A 19644-nucleotide genomic window follows, 5' to 3' on the forward strand; every position below is an offset into this window, starting at 1 on the left:
CTGCACAGCTGATGTCAGTAGCGAACATTTATTGAGCATTTACTACATGCCATGTCTGTGTAATCTGCTCAACTACCCTATGAAGTATGTACTTTTATTGTCCCCACTTCACAGAGGGAGAAACTGAGGCCCAAGTTCATGCATTCACACTCAGTCTTTAGGCTGTACTGTTTAGTGGCAGTCAGGGTGGTGGGGTTTCAGCTGCCTCCCACCTGCTGGCAGGTGCAGTGGGGTGGGGCTGAGGAACCCTCTGTAACTTCTGTTCTCTGGGCCCAGCCTGCAAGGTGAACCTGACCCTGGAGGGCCGGCTGGAGCCGCAGGGTGTCCTCAGCACACCGTACTTCCCCAGCTACTACTCACCCAGCACCCACTGCTCCTGGCACCTGACGGTGAGCCCACCTACTCTCTGCCCACAGCACCCTATAGACCTCCAGGGACCCCAGCTGGGAGGGGAGCACTGTTCTGCCTCTGACCCAGGCTGCCCCCTGGGTACTAGTCCCTCTGGGGTGGGTGGGATGGGTCCCTTGGCCATGGCGATACTTGATGGTTGACCTCAGCCCCAGCCAGCGCTCTATGTTTGCAGGCCTCCTTCCTGCTTCCATCTCCTGGGAGATGGGGCCATCAGTGCCGCCACAGCCCGTGGGCCCCCTAGTGACCGGCTCCTCTGTCCTAGGTGCCGTCTCTGGACTACGGCTTGGCCCTCTGGTTTGACGCCTATGCACTGCGGAGGCAGAAATACGACATGCCATGCACCCAGGGCCAGTGGACCATCCAAAACAGAAGGTACCCACCCTCTGGACCCCCTCCCTTTCTCTGCAGGTAACCTCCCTTGGGAGCTCAAGTGTGGAATCTCAGAGGGGCATCACGGGAAGAGAGCATAGGTGGGGTTGGTCAGGCCTGTTGCCTTACCGTTGACCCCTGTCCAGCTCCAGCCCCAGCCTCGCCTCCTGCCACTCAGAGGTCTCAGACACACATTTGTCATCAGTCACCTTGGATGCTGATCCTCGTTAGAGTGAAATGGTTTCATTGTTGTAGGTACTGTCACCCCACTGCCTGGCACCCCGAATCCTTAAATGAGATGATGCAGAGTCATAGGACTCAGCAGTGCTGGGCACCTTTCCTAAATCCACCCCAGTGCCATCCCTTATCCTGCCCCCCATTGTTGGTCAAAATAAAGCAGTTTCTTGGCCTCAACACTGCTTAGCCTGAGTCCACGTGACTTCTGCTAACCTGACCACTTTCCGAAGGCACCTGAGTCACCAGCATCCCTCGTGGGATGCCGGTCTTGCTCTCTGTCCTACCCTTGGCACCCTGGTGACAGAGTTCCTGAGGAAGATTTGAGTCCTTTGGAGAGGTGGGCAGGACGCGGCAGAGCCAGGCCATCCTCTGGTCAGCATGAATGCAGTTTGATCAGTAGGATGAGGGGGGCTGGCCCCCTGAGGGCCATAGGTAGTCCTGGCAGTCTCAAAGGAGTGGGGTGGGTGGGGAGGTGGGAAATGCAGACATTGCAGGTGAGTTGCCCCTGGTTTGGAGAGAGACAGTGGACTGGGGCGTTCAGGGAGGGGATGTGTACAATGGGAGGGGCTCTGTGTCTAAATACTGTGCGGGAGCATCCCGTAGCAGGAGAGGATGGCTCAGGCACAGGTTGTCACCGGGAGGGGGGTGAGGCAGGAGGGGAGTAGGAGGCACAAAGGGCAGCAGCAGAACATCTTGGCATGGCACCATTGGTGCAGGGGTGGGGCAGAGGCTTGGGGAGAGAGAAGGGATCTCAAAGTAGCCTCGCAGAACTAGGGAACCCCCTCCCCACCTGGGGACCAAGAATGCCCAAGAGAAGATTCTACATCTCAGCTCAGGTTGGCCTTCTGCTCTTCCTTCCAACCCTGAGGTCCTAGGGGTCTATGAGAGGCTGGGATTCTAATGTGCAAGGTTCCTGATTTCTTTGTTTCATGGATTTTCAGTATCAAAGATTCCCATACATTAAAATTGGAAAGTTCTGGGACTCTGGAATTCTTGGATTCTGGGGTTAGTGTTCATGTTCACCCACGCTGGGGTTTTGCTTATTGGTTGATCTTATTGAAAAGCATCAGCCGGACAAAGGGGGAACAGGGATTTGACTACCCTCGTTGACTCGTCACCATCCTTTCCAGGGCTTTGGGAAGCTATCAGGGACTGTGATTAAAAGGGAAAAGAAGACATGCCAACAATGTGAGTTTGGGCCTGTGCTATTTGGGGGTGATGTCAGGTGGTGTGACTCTGGCCCTGTGCTTTTTGGAGAGCAGAAGGCATCTTGTCCCACAGGCCCTAGCATGTGGGTGGCTTTCTGGGCATGACTGCCTTGATCTTTCATGGAGCTCCCTCAGGGCCCCTCCCCATCGGCTTGGGGCCATGCAGATTGAGGATGACTGGGCTGACCCCCAACTCAGCATCGGGAGCCCACAGAGTGACCTTGAGAGTGGTCCTTGATTCATGGTCCTCCGAATGAGATTAATATCTTTTCCTGTTGCCTTCTCAACCCTAGAGGTGAATCTGATATCTCAAAGAGGAGCTAGGAAGACAGAAGGGCCCTGAATCTGATGCTTCTTCAAGTACCTCCCACCCCCAAGGCTATTCCATGGGCTGGGAGGTGGGCCCTGGCATCAGGGGCCCCATTGCACCGGCTTGGTGTTCAGCACAGGGCCTCAGTTCACTGGCCTGACAGCCTGTGATGTCAGCAGTATCATCATTCCATTTCCCAGAGAAGGAAACCAAGGCTCAGTGGGATTAAGTGGTACCCAGATGGGTCCAGAGTCAGGGCCCCTCTCCCATGCACACCATGGGCACAGCAGGACACACAGTGGTCCACGCCGTGCTCCCCCAGAGGGCCTCCTGTCTGCCTCCCTGACGCAGCCAGGAGGGTTGGGCAGAGGTGGGGGCCCTAGGTGGTAGGACTTCATGAGTTGCCCTTGGGTTTCCAGGGGGGACCACAGATAGGGAGAGTCTTCATCAAAAGGAATGATGCCGCAATGGTGAAATTTCAGGCACTGTGACAGAATCTACCAAAACTGGAGGAGTCTCACCCACCCTAGTGTCTCAAAGCACCGTTGAGCTACAGAAAAATGGGCTGGGCTGGCCATTGAACCCGATCTTTACCCATTGTACAGGTGGGAAAACTGAGGCCAAGGGAGGACTAAGGACTTGTCCTTCTATTATTATATTTATTTACTTACTTTTGGCTGTGCTGGCTCTTCCTTGGGACTTTCTCTAGTTGCGGCATACTGACTTCTCTTGTTGTGGCCCGTGGGATCTTAGTTCCTTGATCAGGGATCAAACCCACATCCCCTCCATTGGAAGGCAGGTTCTTAACCACTGGACCACCAGGGAAGTCCCTGGCCTCTTGTCCTTGTCTCTTTGTCTTGAAGTGGCGGGGGTGGGGGTGGGGAGGTGAAGCCCCACAGGGCCTGGGGCTCCCACCCCCCTCCCTCTTCTGAAGCCTCTTCCACCTTGGCTGTTGACAAGGAGCAACAGAGGGGAGGCTGGGGTGATAAAGATGTGCTCAGAGAAGCCTGTCCACCTGGTTTTGCATGTAACTCTGGGTACATCCCGTTCCTTATCTATAAAACAAGAGAGTTAGGCCAGCCCAAGGCCCTAACTTTTTATTATTTACCCATCAGAAAGATGTCTCCCAGTAAGTTGTGTTTATTAGTTCCTAATGAAATGTCATTCCAAGTTGGGCTGGAGAGGTAGAAAGAGTTTAGCTGTTGAAACAAGAAAGCAGGATTCAAGTCCTGGCTCCCCTCCTTCTATTTGGCAAGGACTCACCTTTCTCAGCCTCAGGTAGCCCATTTAAAAAATGGGCATGAAGCAGACCTCCCATCCAGGGAAGAGTAACTGAAATGATGGGTAGAGGATGCTGGCTCCTGCAGGCTGGGATAAAGCCCAGTTCAAGAAGGCACCAACCATGCATTCAGGACTGGCTCCTGACTCTGCACCAGGCAGGCCCTGAGCTCGGGTGCCGTTTCCTTCATCCTCAGCAACCTGGCGAGGGAGCTGGCCCCACGCTGCCTTCATAGACCTATGAGGGGCCGAGGCACAGAGAGGCAAAAGCATTCCCGCAAAATCATCCAGCTCATAACTAGAGAAAACAGAGTTGAGCAGTAAGATCCAGAGCATGCATGAGGGCATGTGGGCCTGTGAGCGTGTGTCTGTGAGAGTATGCACGGGCACACTTGTGCAGTCTTCCCTCAGAGCCTTGGGGCAGCCGTGTCAGCTGTTCCCTCCCATGGTCAAGGCACCCTTCTAAGGGGACTGACCACTGCTGTGTCTCTCACCACATCTGAGAGCCACCTGGGAAGTCCCATCTCTGCCTTCGCAGACCTTTGTAAGGATCAAGGTCCCTAGGAGAGACTCGCGGCTCCCTGCCCCTAGGCTCCTGCCCGCATCTGAGTGCAAAAGGGGAGGCAGAAGTGTACCTCCAGATTGCAAGCACTGGGCAAACTGTTTCCTCTAGTTCTGATCTTTTTTGATAACCATCAGCCCATGTAGTTGCTGGGAAATTCTTTGAATAAGCATTTGTTGGAAAATCTGCTTGTGTGGGTGGCAGAGACATGAGAGGTCTGGGGAAGGGTGTAGATTTCCAGGCACAGGATCTGTAGGGAGGGGGATGCACAGAATGGCCATTGACGAGGAGCGACAGAGGGTAGGTTGGGGGAGAGGGGGTCTCACCCCTCAGTGCCAGCATGGTGATGAGGAGAGGCTGGCTGGGCTCCCTCCATTGGCGAGGCATCCTTGGGCATGTCACCTTCCTCCTATGAGCCCTTAATGCCTTCCCCCCACCTCCCTCTTTCCTCCCCAGTTTCTCCCTGGCCTAGGCCTCATGCCCTTTGAGTGGCCTGGATGTGGGGGAGGGAGCTGACCTCGTGAGATCCGGCCAGCAGCGGCTGGGTTTCACAGAACCAGCTCTGACAGGGTGTCAATACAGCACAGGCTTCCCCCTTTCCGGGAACCTGCCTCCTGCCAGCTTCCTCCCCTGTGATGTCACTTTTCTTGTGATCTGCCCAACCATTTCCACTTCGCCTATGGCGACAGGCAGAGTCACTGGCTCCTTAAGCCTGCTGGAGCCCCTCAGGCTGGGCCTGGATATGGGGTAGCCCTTCTGGTCTCCAGAGCCCCTGGGTGACCACAGAGGCTCCCCGGGCACTGCTGGGGGCTGGCAGTGTGGAAGGAGGAGCTACTGTCCTCAGTGAGCTCACAGCCCAACGACGTCAGCAGCTAGGTTTCAAAGAAATCCTTCTCATTCACTCCATAAAACATCCTACGGGGAGCTAGCACCCCGTCTTACTACAGACATGAAAACAGAAGCTTGCTGAGGTTGAGCGAGATTCCCAAGGTCACACAGCTGGTTCACGTGGCAAAGCCCAGCCTCAGCCTCAGCTCTGCAGCTTCAGGTCCAGTGCTCTGGCCACGTGAGACACTGCTGGCCTCCCTTTTTCAGTGCTCGCATTCTCTGACTCTCTTTCCCATTTAGCCTGTCTTGAGGGAAGGGAATATCTGTGTGTGTATATTCATCCATCTATCCATTCACCCACCTTCAATCCTTCATCTACCATCAGTCCTTCCTTCCTTCCACCCATTCATCCATCCATCAATACACCAACCCACCCTTCCTTCTTTCCATCTACCCACTCTTCTATCCGTCCATCATCCAATCTTTCTTGAACTCCTTGAGTTCAGCTAGAGATGCTGATATGCAAGGTTGACCGGATCCCTGCTTACTGTCTGTGTGAGGCAAGAAGCAAAATTCCACACTTTCAGAGATAGCAAGGCAGGCATGAGTGCAAAAAATGGTGCCTTCAGACCCCGAGCACTTTGTAGCTGAGATGAGAGGTGGGCTCCACAGTCTTAAGACTTTCGGCGCGCCTTGGAGAGGGTGTATGCCAGCATTTGATAGATGAAGAGGGATTGGAGAGTCAGGGGATTTAAACCCTCTCCCAGAAGGCACTGCAGTAAGAATCAGAAACGAAAATTTGCAAAGAGGCCAAGCCAGTGTGTAATTCCATAAGCCGGGCTGCTGTCGGGGAGAGGGAGCAAGGGAGGGAGGAACCTCCTTAGCTGGACTATACATGCCCTGGCTAATTCAGGCAGCCTCTGATTACTTCCAGCCAATGTTTCTGGGGTGTATTTTTCAGAAGCAAGAATCTAGGCCGTTATGTGAAATTAGCTGGCATGTGCATTTTTTAAAAGGTTTTTAACACTGCATAGGCTAAATAGATCCTCTTTCGATTGAGTAATTTAGCCTGCATCGCCAGATTTCAGCCTCTGCCTTGAATTCTTTTGTTCGTGTCTGCTAACGAAGAGCCTTGCCCCAAAATGTCCTTAGAGCCTCTGGCCACGGCGACCACGCAGCCCTCAAATTCTTATAAATATAACGTTTCCCTTCCCTCTAACCCAGCTCTGATTCTGTGTCTGTCCACGGTGAGCATGTGGGGACAATGCCCCAGGCCTCTGAACCTTAAGTATATTCAGGATGCCCCTGATTTCTCATTTGCCCTTGCTCAGTATCTCCCACCCCCCAGATTCCCTATCCACTCACCAGGACCAGTCTCTGGGGAGGGTAATCCTTGATAACTTTTACTGAAATACTTTAAAAACAAATGGACGATCCCCACACCATCCCCGCCTTGTTTCCTTAGCTTTGAAAGGATAACAACCAGGTTTGCTCGGGACGCCCCCTGGTGGCACCTCATCCCTCTCTGGTCCCCCTGGGCCGTACTGGCCTGGTTCTCAAAAATTTCCATTTCAGAATCCTCTACACTCTTAAAAATTGTTGAGCAACCCAGAGAGTTATATACCTCGTATAAAAACTATATTTGTAATCTATATGTACAGTAGTAGAAATGAAAACTTAAAACATTTAAACATATTTACCAATTCATTTAAAAGAAAAAACCATTACATTTTAACATAAAGAAAATGAATTATGTTTTCCAAAACTAAAAACATTTGGTGAAGAAAAATATCCGCATTTTATGTTTTTGCAACTTTATTTAGTAATTGGATTAATAGACCAGGACTGAATCCCCACACCTGCTTCTTCGTTCAGTGGGTTACAGTATCACATACCCCGTAGTCTCTGGAAAATTTTACTGTATTCTTACATGGGGGCTTCCCTGGTGTCTCAGACAGTAAGGAATCCGCCTGCAATGCAGGAGACCCAGGTTTGACCTCTGGGTCAGGAAGATCCCTTGGAGAAGGGAATGGCTAACCACACCAGTATTCTTGTCTGGAGAACCCCATGAGTGGAGGACCCTGGTGGGCTTCAGTCCACGGGGTCACAGAGAGTTGGGCACAACTGAGTGACGGTACACACGCGAACATCCTTACATAGTTTCTGGAAAATTCTACTTTATCCTTGTGGAGAATGAGAGTGAAAAAAGCAAATGATACCTGAGAATTATTATAAAAATAGTTTTCTCTTTGAACCTCCAAGGGTCCCCAGGCCACATTTTGAGAACTGTTCATTGGCATAGGGGCAAGAATATGGTTCCCGCAGCCAGACAGTATGGCCAGGTCTGAGGGGGGCCATAGGGGACATGAGGGCTCAGCCTCTGGAGCTCATGTGGGTGAGGGTCAGGGTGCCCACCTCCCCATAGAGCAGGCCGGGGGGGGGCTTCTGGGCTCTGAGGAGGCTGGATTCTTGCCTACCTTCGCATTTCCCTCGCTGAGCCTCTTCTGGAAAACAGGATGAGAACAATTCCTGCTTATAGGGTGGAGCTGCTGTGACCTCAGAATCCCCATGCAATGAGGCCTCCAACTATTACTGAACCAGTAAGTGCTTGCCATGTTCTAGGAGTTACGAGGAAGCCTCTGACCCCCGGGAGACAGGGGACCTGCAGTGTGGGCTGCTGCGACCGCTGTGAGATGTTCCCATCACGCTTTGGGGCACTCCCACTTGCTCTCCTGACTTCCTCCTACCTTCTCTGCTAGTGTCATTTTCACTTCTCCCCGCAGACTTTTCCACCCATATCCTGGGTGTTTCTCTCGTCTGTAAAGGCATTCCCTATAGGGGCGGGCATTCCTATGATCTGATGGGGCTGACCCATCTGTTCCATGAGGGTGTCCTGCCTGGGAAGGCAGGGTACCCTGGGTTGCTCTCTGCGGTGGGTCCTGCTACTCTGGGGGCGTGGTTGCACCTTCCATGAAAGCATGTCCACTTGCTCTGTGAGGCGAGCTGGGACCAATGCTGTGTGGGAAAAGCCCCCTTTTCCCCCTGCCCTGGAGTTGGGAGGATTCCTACCTGCTCCCCAGGGGGTGGGATTCCACCTTTCCGTGGAGGTCTCCCACCTGCTCTGTGGGAACAAAATCATCACCCGTGGGGGTTGGGGGGCCAGCAGGGATATGAGTGTGTTCCCATGGTTGGGGGATGGTCCCACCTGGGTGTGGCCATGCTTGAGAAGGTGCTGCCCATCACCTGTTGGTCCTGGAGCTGCACTGGTGTCCCCTTGTGTCCAGAGAGCCACAGGGAAGCCCCCAGGGCTCTGGAGACTTCTCAGTGGGAGGCACGGGCTTGAATGGAGAGCATGGCTGTCTTCTTGCCCCACTCTGACTGAGTACAGTAGGAACGTCCCTTCTCACCTATGGAGAGTAGACCAGTAAAGGAATTTTCCTTCCACTGACACATTGGAGCCTGTTGTCAGGTCAACAGAGACGAGAATTTCCCTTGTTTTATAAGTGAGGAAAGTGAGATTCAGAGAAGGGCCCTGACCTGCTAGAATCTCACAGCTCCTAGGTGACTGGGACTAGAATCCAGACGATAAGTTTGATCGAAGGCTTCTGAGCAGGGCAGTGATACTGCCAGGCTGCTTTCTGGATGACTGTGGGGCTGAGCGGTCACCCAGGGGAGAAACCACGACGGAAGGGGCGGCGGTGGGGTCGGGGTGCAGCTCCCCTTTCTTCCCCAGCTGCCCTGTCCTTGCTCTGTCTGTGCACCGGGACCCAGGCTGCCCCGTGCCTTGGACCAGCCTGTGTAGCCCTCAGTCCGTCTCTGGTCCCCCCCTAGGCTGTGTGGCCTGCGCACCCTGCAGCCCTACGCTGAGAGGATCCCCGTGGTGGCCAGCGCCGGCATCACCATCAACTTCACGTCCCAGATCTCCCTCACCGGGCCCGGCGTGCAGGTGCACTACAGCCTGTACAACCAGTCAGATCGTGAGTGTGGGCAGGTCGGGGAGTGGGGGACCCCAAAGCCCCTTCAGCTTCTCCCTGCTTCTTAGCCCTCCCTGGAAGCACCTAGAGGCTAGTCTAAAGGAGTGTTGTGTGTGTGTGCATGTTCACTTGTGTGCCCACATGTATGCATGAGCATAGGCAGCTTTGCGTGTGCCCACATGTGCAAGGCACTCACAGGTGTTTATGAGCTATATACACTCATACATACCCGAGTGTGTGCTGTGTGCATGTCCCCAGACGTGTGTGTCCTCATGGACCATGTACACAGCCACATGGGCACACATGTGAGCACACAGGTGTGGTGTGTCTGCACGTGTTTTCATAATGATGTGTGTCCTGATGGTGCCCTCCCCATCCAGCCTGCCCTGGAGAGTTCCTCTGCTCCGTGAACGGACTCTGTGTGCCCACCTGTGATGGGGTCAAGGATTGCCCCAACGGCCTGGATGAGAGAAACTGCGGTGAGCAGCCCACCCACTTGGTCCCTCCTCTCTCCCCACCTCTGTGCTGCTGGGCTGAGCCTATCGTTTCGAGAGCTCCCAATGGGCAGCTCCCATTATCAGCATTCAGGAAACTCCCTCGCTGTGTTGAGATGCAGGGTGGATGCACAGGGTGGGCAAGTGTCCTCTCCAGGGTTTCCCCGTGGGGCAGTGGCAGAGACAAACGGGGACCCAGGTATGCTGCTTCGCAGCTCATGGCTTCTTGCCACCAGGCTACGACCCTCAGCCTTCTGCCCAGGCAGCCATCCGAGAAGGAACAGAGCAGATGAGGGAGGGCAGGCCCAGGAGGAAGAAGGCACTTAAGCAGGGTTGGGCAGGCCCAGGGTGGCCAAAGAGAGGACACCGTATCTGCCTCTTTTGAGCAGGGCCCTCCACTGCAGCGGTTCAGACTGGAGCTGCTGACTCTTCCTGGGGCTGTGCTCACCGCCACCCAACCCCGGCAGAAGGGGGTCAGAAGGGGCTTCTGACGGTCCCCAAGCCAGGATTCTCTTGGAATAATAACTCTGCCTCTGAATCCTGGCTTCTGGCCCCCAGAGTCACCATCACAGCAGCCTGCATCCCATCAAAGTCTATACATGTGGGAGGGAAGTAGGAGGGAAGGGGGATGTGCCTGCCTCTGGACTGATCCTGCCTTCATGCTGAGGAAGGCACCTCGTATTTGGAACCAGAACATCTGGCTTCAAGTTCTCGCTCAGCCAGGTGACCTCAGACAAGTCACTTTGTTTCCGTTTTTCCACCAGTGAAATGGAGTATCTCACCGGGTTGCTGTGAGACTCAGGTGCAAAGTAGCTGAGAAAGAGATTTGTGATCATAACTTGCGACACCACGCATGGTCTCCAGGCAACACAAAGTCCCAGCCTGGTGCCTCTGGCTTCCTCCCACTTGCCCCTCCTCTGTGTCCTCACAGTCTGCAGAGCCACATTCCAGTGCCAGGAGGACAGCACGTGCATCCCCCTGTCCAGGGTCTGTGACCGGCAGCCCGACTGTCTCAATGGGAGTGATGAAGAGCAATGCCAGGAAGGTAGGGCAGGGTATGACTAGGTATCTAGAGGGAAATCAAAGAATGGGCTCAGCCAGACGGCCTGGCCCTTCTCCATGCTTCTTCCACAAAGGTTTCTGCCCTCTTGTCCAAATACTTACCTGCCCATCTATAAGTGTGCCTATATGTCCATCTGTCTACCCATCCATCTGTCCATCCATCCATCTATCTATTCATCCATCCAAATACCCATCCACCCATTCTTCCATCCATCCATCCATCCATCCATCCATCTGTCCATCCATCTGTCTTCTGGTCTCTCCAACTATTTGTCTGTTCGTTGATTCATACATCCACCCACTGATTCGTCCATCAGCCTGTCCAACCACCTATCTCCCTGTCCACTAAGCCATCAATCTACTCATTTATTGGGTTTATTTGTTTACCCAATTACCTGTCTGTATGTCCATTGTTCCATCCTCCATCCATGCATCCATGAATGCACAGGTGCAGGCATCCATCCAGGGATCTAACTAGTTGTTTGTCCATTGGCACCTTATTCATCTAAATAGCTGTGTGTCAGTCTTCTTATCAGACCATCAAACTGCACATTTATTGGCCTGCCCAATCTCTTGTCTGAGTCTCCATTGTTTTATCCATCCATCCATCCACCCACCCATCCATCTCTCAGACCATCCAACCTTCACTTGCAGATTACCCAGTGATATGCAAGGCAGAATAAGGAAAATGAAATAAAAGGCACCGGAGAAGTGGTCCCCGTCCTCTGGGGATTATCTGATTAAAAAAAAAAAAAAGATGGGTTACTCTGGGCCAAAGCCTCTGAACATCATATCCAGTAGCATAGGAAGACTGGAGGGCAAGGAGGAGATGAGGCTGAGAAAACTAGAGAAGGTGGGCTTTGAACTGGGCCTCGAAGAGAAATAAAACTTAAATAGAGGAGGAAAGGAGACCAGGTGAAGTCTGGCTGGTGGGGCAGAAACTCTTCACAGTGAAGGCAGTGAGGAGCAGGTGGGTGTCTAGGTGGGTGGGGCCTGGAGGGCTGCCAGGCCAAGGAATATGATGGGAGGGGCATAGCCTTGTTCTTGGGAGCCTTGCTCATCTCAAGGTGGAGGCACAGTTCTGGCTTCAGGTACCACACCTGGGGAAGGCATGACCCTACCGTCAGGAGCCCAGGTCTGAGAGGGGAGACATCACCTTCTCTCAAAACACCGGTCTGAGGGAGCGAGGGGTCAGGAGGGGATACGGCCTGCCTCTAGGGAATCCTAAAGGAGCCTCAGGGGACCCTTTAGAGTGATCAAGGGACCCCTCCCCAGTCGTCTCCTGGCCTCTTTCAGGCTCCATCTTCCCTGGGCCTTGTTTTGGAGACTCCTTCGGGCTCAGGGACCCACCCTCTGCACCCTGCCCCCCACCCAATCCTAGGGGTGCCTTGTGGAACCTTCACCTTTCAGTGTGAGGACCGCAGCTGTGTCAAGAAGCCCAACCCGCAGTGTGACGGGCACCCCGACTGCAGGGACGGCTCGGACGAGCAGCACTGCGGTGAGCCCTGGGCGCTCCGACAGGCTGGGGTGGGCAGGACACCCTCCACCTGCTGGGCCCACGAGCATGGGGGGCAGGGAGGTGCCCACCCTGGGGGGCTGGAGGGAGAGCTCACCGTCTGTCCATCTGTCTCTTTTTACCCCACCTCTGCCCCCTCGTGGGGATCCTGCCCACCTCCCTCTCTCTCGCTCCCTCATTCCCTTTCCCTGGCCCCCTCTGTGTCTTTCCTCTCTCCTCTTCCATGCCTCTCCTTCTGTCTCTGTCTCACTGGTTCTCTCCTGCCTCTACCCCTGCCCTTCCGTCCACCCCTGCCCCTGCCCCCAGACTGTGGCCTTCAGGGCCCCTCAGGCCGCATCGTGGGCGGGGCCGTGTCCTCGGAGGGTGAGTGGCCGTGGCAGGCCAGCCTCCAGGTTCGTGGCCGACACATCTGTGGGGGGGCCCTCATCGCTGACCGCTGGGTGATCACTGCTGCCCACTGCTTCCAGGAGGAAAGGTGAGCCTGGGGACACAGGCCACGAGAGGTGGGTAGGAAGGTGGTGGTGAGGGGGTGGGGGCAGCGTGTCTGAGATCTCAGCAGACAGAAGGGAGGGTTGTGGGAAGCCCCTCAGACTTGCTGTCCCGACACTTGGGTTCAGCCCTGACTACCAGAATACACTCTGCGCCCTGGGAAAGGTTGCTCACCCCTGCTGTGCTCTGCTTCTGGTGTCTTGCTCTCAGCTGGGCCAGTGAGCCATTCACTTACTCATTCCTCCATTCAGCAATATTTGTTGTGCTTCTACTATGTGCCAGAGGCTGTGCTAGACACTGGGGTAGAGCTGAGAACAGAATTCCCGCCCTGGTCAGAGGTCGTGACACCCTTCTCCAGGTGTGCCTGTCCCCCACCCCAGGGACAGAGAGATGCAGAGAAGCCCACAAGAAGGGCCATCTCACCCTGCCTACAGACATCCCCCCATCTCCATGGTGAGCTGACAGCGCCCCTCTCCACCTCCAGCCTGATGCCCTGTGCTCCAGACCCAGCCCCCAGCACGGCAGCCCTGGACTCTCTCCCCACACCTCCTCCTCTTTCCTGGGTCTGCCCAGTCCAAGCCAAAGGCCTGGAGCCACCCGGGCGCCCTTCCTTCTCCCCCATACTCAGCCAGGCAGCAAGCCCTCTCGGTAGTCCGAACACATCTTCAGCCACTGCCCGTCCATGCTGCCACCATCACCCCTGCGTCACTGCAGCAGCCCAGAGTCCAGCTCCCTTCTGCATCCTATGCCTGGGTGCCCAGCTGCCCTTCTGGGTTCAGTCTGACTACCCAGGTTCTTTCACTCCATCCCTGGCTCCCCACTGTCCACAGGGTAGAGAAAGACCTGGATGCTGACCTAGCCTCCAGGGGTCTGCACAGCCCAGTCTCTGCCGATTCTTTCACACTCAACTCCCACCCGCTCCTCCTGAGGACTCGCAATTTCCAGGGGTTTCCCAGTTTCTCCATCTATAAAGTGCACAGAAAACATCTGCCAGTGCCTGGCACTGTGCTGGATTTTTTTTTTTTTACATCCACAGTCTTATTGAATTCCCCCAGGAACGGAACATATGAGCCGAAGATGCTATTCCCACTTCACAGATAGGGTGACTGAGGCCTAGAGAGGTACACTCACCTCTAGGAAGGGATGAAGCTGGGGCTGAAATCCAGGCAGTCAGACTCCAGGGCCAGCACTGAGCACCACACTGCCAGCTGCACGGTCTACCAGAGCAGGGTGGGGATGGGTGTGGGGGACCAGGTCCCAGGTGGGAATGCTGTCTATCACAGGGATCTGGGATGGGATGGGGGAGGCGGCCGCTGAGCGAGTCCCCCTCCCGCCCCCAGCATGGCATCCCCGGCACTGTGGACCGTGTTCCTGGGCAAAGTGTGGCAGAGCTCACGCTGGCCGGGTGAGGTGTCCTTCAAGGTGAGCCGCCTGCTCCTGCATCCATACCACGAGGAGGACAGCCATGACTACGACGTGGCCCTGCTGCAGCTCGACCACCCCGTGGTGCGCTCGGCCGCCGTGCAGCCCGTCTGCCTGCCTGCCCGATCCCACTTCTTCGAGCCGGGCCTGCACTGCTGGATCACAGGCTGGGGTGCCCTGCGAGAAGGCGGTGAGCTGGACTGCGGGCAGGGGAGATGGGGTGGGTCTGGCTCGCCTAACTTCTGAGCCTGGAAGGGAGTTGGCGAGTGACCCTGGGGCTCCACTCTTGCTAGTCCTGGATTAAATGGGGTTGTATTTCATAGAAAAAAAAAAAAAAAAGGCTTTTACTACAGCCATGGGTTGTCTCCCTGGCCCTTCCCTTCCTTCCAGAAGGGCACTTCAGTTCAGTTGCTCAGTCGTGTCCGACTCTTTGCAACCCCATGAATTGCAGCATTCCAGGCCTCCCTGTCCATCACCAACTCCCAGAGTTCACTCAAACTCATGTCCATTGAGTCGGTGATGCCATCCAGCCATCTCATCCTCTGTCGTCCCCTTCTCCTCCTGCCCCCAATCCCTCCCAGCACCAGAGTCTTTTCCAATGAGTCAACTCTTCGCATCAGGTGGCCAAAGTATTGGAGTTTCAATACCTTTCAAGTGAAGGGCACTTAAGGAGAACCAAGGTCATGGAGGCGATCCTGGGGGATATCTGTGGGGTGACAGGGCAGGCCAGGGACCCCATGACCCTTGGGCAAGCTCCAACCCTGTGCTCCTTGGACAATGGGAGGGTATATGTCTGTGTTGGGGGGACACTTTTAATTATTAACACTTACCACATGGAGGTTAGATTTTAGGGGAACATGATTTCATTTAATCCATCCAACAACTCTAGTTATTGGTAATCGTGGACCCCATCTTAAGGATGGGAAAACAGAGACATTTAGTATTGACTCAAAGTCACACAGCCAGGGAGAGTTGGAATAGAGACTAGAACCCAGGACTGTCTGACCCCAGAGACTCTGCTGTTCCTGCTACTGCCTCCCAGAAACATGAGTTTCTGTCCTTCCCTCCTGCACTGACCAGAGGCTGCTGTCCCTAGAGGCCAGCTCTCAGTTCTATACACGACTACAGCCATGCCCTGCACCCTTCGTGGTGGTGGTGTTCAGGAGTGTATACTGTGCTTTACAATCTGGAGGTGGGTGAGGTTGAGGGATAATGTAAAATGGAGAAGCTGAGGCTCACGTGTAAAGTGACTTGTCCAAGAAGATGATAGAGAATAGAGGTCAAGCAAGGATCAGTCCACTTGCTCATTCATTCATTTAGTGATACATTTGTGAACATCTGCTATATGGCGGGCATTGAGTTGGACAAAGCAGTATAAAAATGAATAGGAGACAGTGCTAAGAGCTGACACGGATGGGGGTGTGGGGGCAACGACAGCCCAGAGGAGGGGTGGGCTGAGCTGAGGCTTGCAGGTGGGTCAGCAGTGTCCCAGCAAAGCGGAAAGGCGTTTCTGGTAAGAGCATAGGTGGCAACCCACCTGAGAACACCCAGCACCAGAGGGGAGCCGGGAGCAGGTGGATCTGGGTGAGGACAGGCAGGAAGGACAGGCAGGGGATCTCAGTCAGGATCTTGAGCTAGGATTCCTACTCCTGACCTGAATGAAGGTCTCAGGGCTTCAGGAAAGAAAACCAGCGTCTGGGTCCCACCCCAGCTGAACAGACCGGATCCTCCAGTGGAGCTAGGCACAGGGTGTATATTGAAACTCCATGGTTGGGTGGCGGGGTCCTAACACGAATCCTCGAGGAGAAGCGCTGGCTGGACAATGAGCAGACGCTGACTAAGTTTTAGGTGGGAGCAGAGGCGTGAGGTGTGTGCTCTGGAAAAATTCCCCAGGGCTGTCACAGAGAAGAGGGGAGGCGGCCAAGAGGCCTCAGGCACGAGGAGGGGATGGAGGAGAACCTGAGGACACTGGCCTGGTGGGTGGGGGGGCTCTGTCCCCACGAGCCACTTGGAGAAGGAGCCAGAACAGAGTGTCAGTGAGGGGGATGGTGGAGATGGGAGGGAGGGCAGAGCAGGACGAGGAAGGAGCTCTTGAGATACGAAAGGAACAGACAAGAGAAGAGACGGGGCCCTGGGCACCTCAGATCCTCTTACCTTTGCCCTCAACCCTGCTGGGCAGGCCCCACCAGCAACGGCCTGCAGAAGGTGGACGTGCAGCTGATCCCGCAGGACCTGTGCAGCGAGGCCTACCGCTACCAGGTGACACCCCGCATGCTGTGCGCCGGCTACCGCAATGGCAAGAAGGATGCCTGCCAGGTGACTCCCGCGGAGTGTGCCAGGGGGTGGGGAGAGGGCACGGCTCTCATCACCAGGGCCCGGCCCTCGGCTCACAGCAGCCTGCAGCAGCCTCATGGCAAGGTGGGCTTGGCTGTCCTCACTTTGTGGGTGAGGAAACTGAGGGTTGGGAGGTTGAGAGATTGCCTCCAGGTTGCAGACCCCAGATCAGAAGAGACCCAGGTGCCAGGTCTGAGACCCAACCCCAGCTCTGCTTCTTATCCTCTGAGAGGCACTTTGCCCAAGTGACCCAGCAGAGAGGACGAGACGGAGCTCACAGAATGGAGGCAGAGCTGGGCAGGGCATCGGGACACACATTCAAGCTTCCGTGACAGCCAGGCCCCTCTGGAGGCCAGGCTGGGTTGGTTCGGGCTCCCTCCATGTGTTAGAGGCTTCCAAAGGGGTTGTCATTTTCCTGCTGTCACTCTCAGAATATCCCCAGTAGTCCAGCCCTTTACCTGGAAGTGGATTCCTTTACTCTGCTGTCTCTCCGCGCCTTACAGGGTGACTCAGGTGGCCCGCTGGTGTGCAAGGAGCCCAGTGGCCGTTGGTTCCTGGCAGGGCTGGTCAGCTGGGGTCTGGGCTGCGGCCGGCCCAACTATTTTGGCGTCTACACCCGCATCACTGGTGTGATCGGCTGGATCCAGCAGGTGCTGACTTGAGGAGCTGCCCCCCTGCAGAGCAGGGGCCTACCTCTTGGACTCAGAGAGCCCAGGGCACCCACTGGGGGGTTGGGAGCAAGTATTCTGCAGGCAGCAGGGCCTGGAAGGGACAGGAGGTGGTGTCTTTCCTGTCCCCCAACCTAATGCCTGATATCAGCCTCAGTGAGGGTACAAGGAGGGAGGTGGGCCATTCGCTGGTGGTCCAGACGACCCCTGAAGGCCTGGGATGGTCACCAGTCCTGGATGGGGGGTTCTCATCCAGGCTGTCACCTCCTGATTCTCTCTTCTCCTCCCTGCTCCTCCGCTGCTGACTTTTGTGGGGAAGAGCGGAGCAGTGATCCTGTGGCTGCAAGGTCCTCCCGCCACCACCCCTGCCCCAGTGCAAAGGCTGTTGGGATGGCATCTTCTCCAGACAGCAGATTCCGGCCTTTGAAGCCCTCGGCCTAACTTGAGTGGTGGAGGAGGAAGGTGCTCCCACAGGAAGGGCCCTCAGAGTCCTGGAGACAGTCAAGTGGGCCAGCCGCCACTGCAAGCCAAAGGGTGGGGAGCCCTGGGTCCAGGGTCCTCCCAACCCCACCTGCCCCTTGGGACTTCACTGTCCATTCTCACCAGGAGGTGAGCTCAGCTGCCCTGTGGAATAAAGCCGTCTGACCCAAGGTCCTACTCTGGGGGTTGAATGGGGCCCCAACACCAATCTCATGCCCTTGACTGAACAGACCCTTGCTATCTGCTCAGCCTGTTGGCTAAGTGTCCAGAAGGCCAAGGCGGGGTCAGTGGGGGTAGGGCTGACCTCCAGGGCATCTGCCTAAATCCCAGGAGCCACACTGGAAAGGCAGTGGTTGGGTGCCCTCAGGTCAGAGTTGGGCTTCCCAGGTGGCGCTAGTGGTAAAGACTCCACCTGCCAAGCAGGAGAGGCAAGAGACACAGGTTCAACCTCTGGGTTGGGAAGATCCCCTGGAGTAGGAAATGGCACCCCACTTCAGTATCCTTGCCTGGAAACTCCCTTGGACAGTCCATTGGGCCACAAAGAGTCAGACACACACAGGTCAGAGTCAGGGCTGGGACAAGTGCTGGGCTTCTTCTGGAAGCCTAGGAGGAAACTGAGGGACAAGGAGCCTCCTGATCACACCAGGGAGGGGTCAGGAGTGGAGCCTGGGGCGGAAGCCCTGTCTCCTGATTCCCAGGCGACCACTTCTCTGTCTCAGCACTGCCTCTGCATTCTGCGTCCCTTATTCAGCACCTCACAGGCTCTGACCACGTGCCAAGTGCTGTAGTGGGGTCATGGAGCTCACAGAACTCGGCTCCTGATCTCGAGAGGGGTGGGATGGTGATCCAGTGTGAAGGGTTCTGGGGGAGGCAGCCAGTAACTCGGAAAGTCAGGGAGAGCTGCCTGGAGGAAACTTGAGTTGGGATTCAAAGGCAGCCAAAGTAGGGAAGAGCATTCCAGGCAGGGGAAGAGGATATGCAAAGGCACAGAGTCCTCAAAGTCAGTGGCCTCTTAGGGAAAGTCAGTTGTTTTTAGTTTGGACAGAGGTTGGGGTTAGGGGCAAAGCAAAGGAAGAATTCCTTTGGGGAGGGGCAAACTGAGATGAGATGGCAAAGAACTTGGAGTGGAGCTAAAGATCTGATGCTGGGCACTCTGGGGAGCCAGGAAAGGTTCTAGAGCAGGAAGGTGACACACAAGTGGCTTCACATTTAGAACCAACATTGACATCAGCGTGGAGAAAATGGGAGGCAGCGAAGCTGGTGAGGAGGCTGCTGTAGAACTCAAAAAGGAGGCCTGGACCAAGCAGGGCAGTGGGGATGGACACAGCTTTGAAGGACCTTCATTATCCTCCAGGTGCATGGGTGGTGGGGGTAATCTGAGGACCTCTCCCAGCTGGGCTGGTGGAGGACCCATTGCCTGACCTGGGGCACCTGGGGAAAGAAAGGCTCTGGGAAGGTATCATGAACTTAGGGTGCCTCTAGGAGGGAGATGTCCAGGAGATAGGCAGAGCTTGAGAGAGGTTTGGAGGGGGGATTTTCCAACCACCCTGCATGGAAGGTGGTCCAGGGAAGACCAAAGAGGTAGGGAAGACACACGCACTGTAGAAGTGGGGGCCCAGAGTAGGAGGCTGAGGGGTGGTATGTCCAGTGGCTGGAGGGGAGCTGAAGGGGTGGAGTCTTAGCAGCCAAGGCTGTGGCCTGAGTGGGAGTGATCAGGGAGGGCTATGGGGTGGGCCCTGATAGAGGTGAGGAAGAAGGGTGTCAAGCACAGACAAGTCTTCCTTGGAGCCTGAGTGGCAGGAAGAAGCAGCGGGGAGCCTCAGCAGGGACCTAGTCTCCAGAGGGTTTTCAAAGGGAGACAAGGAGTAGCCACCGGAGCCACGTGTGGGGGCCCTCCATCTGCTGGGTCCCCCCTGTGGAGACGGAGCAGATGGAGCAGCTGCTACGGGGGGGTCACCTTTGGGGAGGGGACAGGACTACCCCGGGGGGCCTCTCAAAGGGG

At 55.5% G+C, this 19644-nt stretch overlaps 1 protein-coding gene across 1 annotated transcript in view; it reads left to right on the forward strand.

Annotated features, from left to right (window-relative positions):
• Positions 1 to 17813, forward strand: part of LOC120861187 (transmembrane protease serine 6-like) — a 39611-nt gene extending 21798 nt beyond the window's left edge. The window contains exons 9-18 of the mRNA XM_040236839.1: positions 277 to 389; positions 674 to 783; positions 9035 to 9180; positions 9558 to 9656; positions 10603 to 10716; positions 12115 to 12231; positions 12556 to 12724; positions 14079 to 14350; positions 16340 to 16476; positions 16998 to 17813. Coding sequence (XP_040092773.1) covers positions 277 to 389; positions 674 to 783; positions 9035 to 9180; positions 9558 to 9656; positions 10603 to 10716; positions 12115 to 12231; positions 12556 to 12724; positions 14079 to 14350; positions 16340 to 16476; positions 16998 to 17156 — 1436 coding nt within the window. The 3' untranslated portion in view covers positions 17157 to 17813. The remainder of the gene's footprint in view (positions 1 to 276; positions 390 to 673; positions 784 to 9034; positions 9181 to 9557; positions 9657 to 10602; positions 10717 to 12114; positions 12232 to 12555; positions 12725 to 14078; positions 14351 to 16339; positions 16477 to 16997) is intronic.
• The last annotated feature ends 1831 nt before the right edge of the window (positions 17814 to 19644 follow it).

The sequence above is a fragment of the Oryx dammah genome, unplaced genomic scaffold (assembly GCF_014754425.2).
Source record: "Oryx dammah isolate SB20612 unplaced genomic scaffold, SCBI_Odam_1.1 HiC_scaffold_11229, whole genome shotgun sequence".
Taxonomy (NCBI): Eukaryota; Metazoa; Chordata; class Mammalia; order Artiodactyla; family Bovidae; genus Oryx; species Oryx dammah.